We start from the raw sequence: 6,832 nt of genomic DNA, 5'->3' as shown, positions 1-6,832 counted from the left end.
TGCGCCCCTCACCAAACGTGTACGTTGCACGGATTGGTTAAAGCGCGTCACGTGACCGGGACAGCCAACCAGAGGGTGCGCCCCTCACAAAAAATGTAAGTTGCACGGATTGGTTAACGTGCGTCACGTGACCGGGACAGCCAACCAGAGGTGCGCACCCCACAAATGTACGTTGCACGGATTGGTTAAAGTGCGTCACGTGATCGGGACAGCCAACCAGACGGTGCGCCCCTCCCCAAATATGTACGTTGCACGGATTGGTTAAAGTGCGTCACGTGACCGGGACAGCCAACCAGAGGTGCGCCCCTCCCCCAACACGCGCAGTCGTTGAGCGCGCGAGCCGAGTTCGATTCCCGCTCACGGCCACCACCACCAGCAGCAGCAGCACTCCTGGGCCCTCCCCTAGGTCGACTCAGCCTCAAGCGGGTAAGTTGGTGCTGTGACGTCAAATCTGTCACGTGATCTTCGCACGTGGAAGCGTAACGCATTGCAGTGTAGCGGTTAGCGTTGTCTGTGTGTGTCTGTGTGTGTGTCTGTGAGTGTGTGTCTGTGTGTGTGTCTTTGTGTGTGTGTGTGCCGGGAAAGGTCCTGGCAAGGATTATTCAGCATCGCCTTGCCAGGCACGCTGAGGAGAGGCTTGCGGAGCCCCAATGCGGTTTCAGGATAGGGCGGTCCTGCACAGATGCCATATTTTCTGTCCGTCTGCTACAGCAGAGGTGTAGAGAATTCCAACAAGACCGACATCTCTGCTTTATTGACCTGGTCAAGGCCTATGATACCATCAGTAGGCCTGGGCTCTGGGTTGTGCTTCGTGCTTTTGGAGTACCTGACCCTCTGCTCACGATCATTAAGGACCTTCATGATGGTGAGCGGGCCCGGGTAAAACTACGTGGCCGGGAGTCAGAGCCATTCTTTGTACACCTTGGGGTGCGACAGGGGTGTCCTCTGGCTCCCACATTATTTAACATCTATTTTGACCACGTAGTTCGTGAAGCCTTCAATAGCTGTACCGGGGGAATCTCCATATGGTACAGATATAATGGAAGGCTGATCGATGCCCGGGTGCGGTCAAGGGATGGCTCCCTATTGCTCAACCACGTTATGTATGCTGATGATTTGGTAATAGCTGCTCAGTCAGAGGAGGAGTTGGAGACGCTGCTGCTGGGACTGGAGCGTGCCACTAAGAGGTGGGGCCTTACCATCAGCCCCACCAAAACTAAGCACCTGCCTGGGTATTTTGTACCATCGGACACTATCACCCCCACAACTCCCAATCGGTGATGGGGCAGTTGTGGAGAGAGTGGAGAGTTTCCCATACCTGGGCAGTGTGCTTATGACTGGCTCCAGTTTAACAGCAGAGGTCTCACTCCGAATCAGTCGAGCGGCAATATCTTTTCATCGGTTGCGTAACACTGTGTGGAAGCTACCTGGTCTGTCGCTCCGCACTAAGCTTCAGGTCTTCTCGGCCACGGTCATTCCCTCCCTTCTCTACGCTTGCGAAACGTGGACCCCCCTAATGGAACACCTTCGCCGGTTAGAAACATTTAGGCTGGCCTGCCTGCGATCCATCCTGGGTTTAACCAGACTGGATTGTGTGAGGAGCTCACAAATCCTTGAAAGATCTGGGCAAGGTCCCATCGGTGAGCTCCTCCGGCGGGCAAGGCTGCGATGGCTGGGTCATGTAGCCCGCATGCCCAGCCACTGCATGCCGAAACAGCTTCTGTTCGGCCGGATTGAGGGGGCTAAGCGGGCGCGGCACGGGCTAGAGAAGAGATGGAGTGATGTGGTACAGCTGAGTGGACTTGCCGATGACCGGTACCAGCGGTGTCAAGATCGGCCTCTGTGGAGGAGGCTCGTGAAGGACGCTACTGGGCAGTTGGAGGCAGTCGCCCTCCAACAACAACGGAGGGCGGAGGAGCGACGCTCACAACAACGAGCTGAGCGCCGGGTGGCTAAAGCACAGCGGGTTGACACAGTAGGGGGCACAGGTGGTGCATCAGCCAGTCATCTCAGTCAGTCGACCCGTGGCACCTGGGTCTGCCCCGTGACCTCCTGCCAGCGGGCGTTCGACACTTCACGTGGCCTCAGGGTGCACATTGCCTGGCACAAGCGTCGTGGTGACATCACCGCCACTTAGTGGTGAATGGCGGTTATTGTTATATGTGTTTGTCTGCGTGTGTATCTGTGTGTGTCTGTGTGTGTGTGTATGTATCTGCGTGTGTATCTGTGTGTGTACGTGTGTTTTGACGATGATGGCGATGTTTGTGACGGTACGGGAAGCGTGTGTGGGCCGAAGCGGCATCCAGAGGAGCGCCATGGAGAGGGGAGGGGGAGCGAGGAGAGGACGCGGCAGGGAGGAGGAAGCGAGGCGAAGGGGAGAGAGGGGGGTCGAGAGGGAGCCGAGGAGAGAGCCGGCTGCTGCGGGCGTGCGGGCCCGACAGGGGCTCATCGCAGACAGGGACCAGTGGCGGAGAGAGATGCCCGTGAGGAGGCTGGTGAACCGGTCGGTGCCCCGCGGGGAGGACGTGGAGATGGCGATGCCCAACGCGGAGAGAGCCAGGCTGCTGACGGCGTGGGTGAGACGAGCCATTGGCGAAGAGAGGACGCTCAACAGGGAGGAGGCGGGGAGAGAGAGGCTGGAGGCGGAGAGGGCTGCGTGGGACAGACAGGCAGACGCGAGGAGGCGAGTGGATCAGAGGGTCGGCGACTCGCGGCCAAGGACCGAGGCGCAGCAAGCTCGGTTTGATATTGCCGCGAGGGAGAACGAGAGGACGGTCGACAGACTGGTGGAGAGGGCGGTGGAGGCGACGAGGCGAGAGGTGGGGAGAGCGAGAGAGGGAGGCCGCCGGGACGTGGAGGGGGGGCGGCCGCAGACGGGGGCGGCGGCGGAGCAGAGACGGACGCTGCGGCAGATCGCCGCGGCCGTGGGCGCCGTGGGGCTGCCGGGAAGGGTCGTGCCGATTAGGAACCGACAGGGAGAGAGCGGGAGGGAGGGCGGGAGAGGAGGTGGAGAGAGGGAGGGCGGGAGAGGAGGTGGAGAGAGGGAGGGTGGGAGAGGAGGTGGAGAGAGGGAGGGCGGGAGAGGAGGTGGAGAGAGGGAGGGTGGGAGAGGAGGTGGAGAGAGGGAGGGCGGGAGAGGAGGTGGAGAGGGAGAGAGGCAGAGGGGTCTGTTGAGATTGTTGGGGAGATTCGTTCCGATTAGGAGCCCTGAGGGAGGCCAGGAGAGGGAGGGAGGGAGAGAGTGAGAGGGACACGGGGTGCTGTAAGGAGAGGGTGAGCGGGGGGGAGGGAGGGAGAGGTGTGGGGTAGAAATGAAGGAGAGAGTGAGAGGGCTGGATGTGCGAGAGGAAAGGAGCGCGGTAGCTGTGGCACACTGCAGGTTCACTTCCCTGCAGAGTGGTGCTCACTTTAGTTGTGATGATGATGGGCTGCGTCAACCAGGGATTGAATCTGGCCCCCTTTTCCACTGAGCCACTTTGCCGGTGTTCATTGTTAACTGCTCGTTCACCGTTGGTTCTTCACGGGCGATCATATTTTAATATTTTGACTTGAAGAGGATTTGTCATTCCTTTGCCGAACACGACGATTGTGCGTATATCCGCCGTGTGATGATGCGTAGCGAGAATTGTAATTTGAGAGTTAATTTTACAAACTGCAACTCGATGCCGGGATGTTTAATTGTATTTACTTAATGTTCATTGTAAAAAAAAAAATGTTTTATCATTTCCACCGCCCTCTGCGGGACATCGACCGCTCAAACCGAAAGCGAGATAGACACAGACAGGGAGACAGAGAGAGACATGGAGAGACAGAGAGAGAGAGTTGGAGACGGAGAGACATGGGGAAAGAGATGGGGAGAAATAGAGAGAGAGACACAGAGACAGCGGAGACACAGAGAGACAGAGAGATACATGGCCACACAGAGAGACGGATAGGGAGAGGCATGGGGAAAGAGACGGGGAGAAATACAGAGACACAGAGACAGCGGAGACACAGAGAGACAGAGAGATACATGGCCACACAGAGAGATGGATAGGGAGAGGCATGGGGAAAGAGACGGGGAGATATGCACAGAGAGACACAAAGAGACAGAGAGAGAGAGAGACGATGTTGATGATGTTGAAGATGGTGTTAATGATTTTGATGTTGATGATGTTTTGAATGTTGTTAGTGATGTTGAGGATGGTGTTGATGCAAGGTAAATCAACACCCGTTCATAATAAAAATTCATCCATCCACCACTACCACTGCTGCTTGTTGCCTGCTCCTGGTGGTGCGATTCCAACCTTCTGCAGTCCGAACCAGAAATTGCCATTGGCCTGCGAGAGTGCCGAGGCGAGTGGGGGGAGTTGAACACCCGGTCAGCCTATCCCTTGGACAATAAGTTAATGCGCACTTGTTATCGGTGTGCGACTCAAGTCTCCATTTGTCACGAGTCTTAACTTTATCACAAACTCTTAGCTTAGTGCAGTACACCTTCTTGAGGTCCTTGACTCTGCAAGTGACTCGAAATATTAAGAAAAAAAATAAAATAAAACTTTCAGTGATACTTCATCTGCTTGAGCAATAACTGAACTCTTAATTGATCAGAGCTTTTGCTTCTGCAAATCTCAACTTAAGGCTGATTGCGAGTACTACTCGGAATCTGTGCAGGACTGACGAATGTGAAGTTTGTACACGGTACCTGTTATGTAGGAATTTCTACCTTGCTTCATTAATTCTCTTAGACGCATCAAAAGCTCAAAGCTCCTGCCACTTTCACGCCTCCTGAGGATTCATGGGGCCAGCCTTGGGTCATCTTTGCTTCTGGCTCCACGGACCTCCTGGCGTTTAATGTCATCACCCCCCCCCCCCCCCGCTAGTATTCTCCCTCCGGAGGTCGTCCCAAAAAACTTGTGTAGATACAGGGCCACTGAATTGCCCCTTGGAATGTTTTTCAACTCATTAGAGCGAGCCCCCGGATGTGGTGTGTTTGTGTATGATGTCACAAAGCAGTCCTTATAAGGGCCTCAGTGCACGTTGGTGTATGACGTCACAAAGCAGTCCTTACAAGGGCCTCAATGCACGTTGGTGTATGACGTCACAAAGCAGTCCTTACAAGGGCCTCAATGCACATTGGTGTATGACGTCACAAAGCAGTCCTTACAAGGGCCTCAATGCACGTTGGTGTATGACGTCACAAAGCAGTCCTTACAAGGGCCTCAATGCACGTTGGTGTATGACGTCACAAAGCAGTCCTTACAAGGGCCTCAATGCACGTTGGTGTATGACGTCACAAAGCAGTCCTTACAAGGGCCTCAATGCACGTTGGTGTATGACGTCACAAAGCAGTCCTTACAAGGGCCTCAATGCACGTTGGTGTATGACGTATCAAAGCAGTCCTTACAAGCGCCTCAATGCACGTTGGTGTATGACATCACAAAGCAGTCACGAGGCCGTCCCCCGGCGCGACAAACGAGGTTTCCTCCTCCACCCCCCCCCCCCCCCCCCCCACCGAAATCTTTGGCCTTTTCGCGGTGAGAGCATGGAGCGGTTTGCAATTTTTGCAAAATTTGGGCACAAAGCGGCGGTAATACGACAAATCTGCAAACATCACCCACCGACGTGGGGGTTGGCCATGTTGCGCACGCACGCAGTTTTGTTGGGGTCCGTGGCTATCCCCGGACTCGCTGACGACGCGCCCCAAGTAGCGAACCGATGTCTGCAGGAGGTGACACTTGACTGTGGTTTAAACGTAAGATTGGCCGCCCGAACTTTGAACAAACACCGATCGCGGCCGCTGCAGCTGCTCCTGGAACGTGCGTCCGAAGACGATCACGTCGTCCAAATAAACGAGGCGCGAGTCCCATTGGAGGCCTGCTAGGTCCAGCTGCGTGAGTCGCTGGAACGTGACAGGAGCCGAGTGGAGTCCCATCGGGAGACAATTAAACTGGAACAGAGCCCGAGGTGTTCTTAGCTCTTTCGGTAAAGTCACCACGTTGAAGGGAAACAATAAAATAATAAAATATATAAAACAATAAAAATTCTCACGACGTTTCGACCATAACACAAACTGATGATGACCGTTTGCGTTATGGTCGAAACGTCGTGAGAATTTTTATTTTTTATATATATTTTATTATTTTATTGTTTCCCTTCAACGTGACTTTACCGAAAGAGCTAAGAATATGAATCACTGCAGTCACGAAAGCTTTAAATCAAAATTTAGAGCCCGAGGTGTTCAGAACACAGGATTTGGTTTAGAGCTCTCATCAAGAGGCAACTGCCAACACCCCGACGACAAGTCAAGTGTGGTAGAAAACCCACACAGCCGACAGGGCATCCAATGAATCGTCCAACCGTGGGAGCGGGTGTGCATCTGCCACGGAGACCTTGTTCAATTGGCAGAAATCCGCGCGAAGCCGCAGACTCCCATCGTGTTTCTTAACGGGAACAACGTGAGCTCCCCTCGTCGACCGCAGTGGCGAACGTGGTCCTCCTCCTGACGACTGAGCCCGTGTGAATTCTGGCGTACGGAAGCGGCGTTGCCCGTGTCAATGCGGTGCTGCCATCAGGGACGTGCGGCCAAAGTGTCATATTTACCCTGACTGAAAATGTTTTGAAAATTCGCCCCGCCGCTCGCCGGATAAAATCGGAATTCTTGCAACGCAGCGCGTCCATCCATGATTCGCCCGGCTCGCTCCTCCGCTTCACCGTGGCCACGAGACATCTGTGGTCGCCTCGCCGGCCTTCCCGCGACACGCGGCCACTGCGTGGGCCAGAACGGTGCCCGCCTGGACGACCGCAGCACCCAGGCCGACGTTGAACACTCTGAACGACTACGTATGCATAG

At 55.0% G+C, this 6,832-nt stretch overlaps 1 protein-coding gene across 1 annotated transcript; it reads left to right on the top strand.

Moving 5' to 3' along the window:
- The first annotated feature begins 335 nt into the window (after window positions 1–335).
- LOC142915380 (uncharacterized) lies at window positions 336–4,771 on the top strand. The gene is made up of 3 exons (XM_076061213.1): window positions 336–426; window positions 2,281–3,048; window positions 4,728–4,771. The coding sequence occupies exons 2-3, from the start codon at window positions 2,316–2,318 to the stop codon at window positions 4,769–4,771; spliced, it is 777 nt and encodes a 258-aa protein (XP_075917328.1). The 5' UTR covers window positions 336–426; window positions 2,281–2,315.
- Window positions 4,772–6,832: the final 2,061 nt, after the last annotated feature.

Source organism: Petromyzon marinus, unplaced genomic scaffold, assembly GCF_048934315.1.
Source record: "Petromyzon marinus isolate PM22_M1 ecotype Great Lakes invasive population unplaced genomic scaffold, UKy_Petmar_22M1.pri1.0 PM_G_Scaffold_30, whole genome shotgun sequence".
Lineage (NCBI taxonomy): Eukaryota > Metazoa > Chordata > Hyperoartia > Petromyzontiformes > Petromyzontidae > Petromyzon > Petromyzon marinus.
The sequence above is the reverse complement of the archived record's forward strand: the minus strand, read 5'-3'. Positions and strand labels throughout refer to the sequence as shown.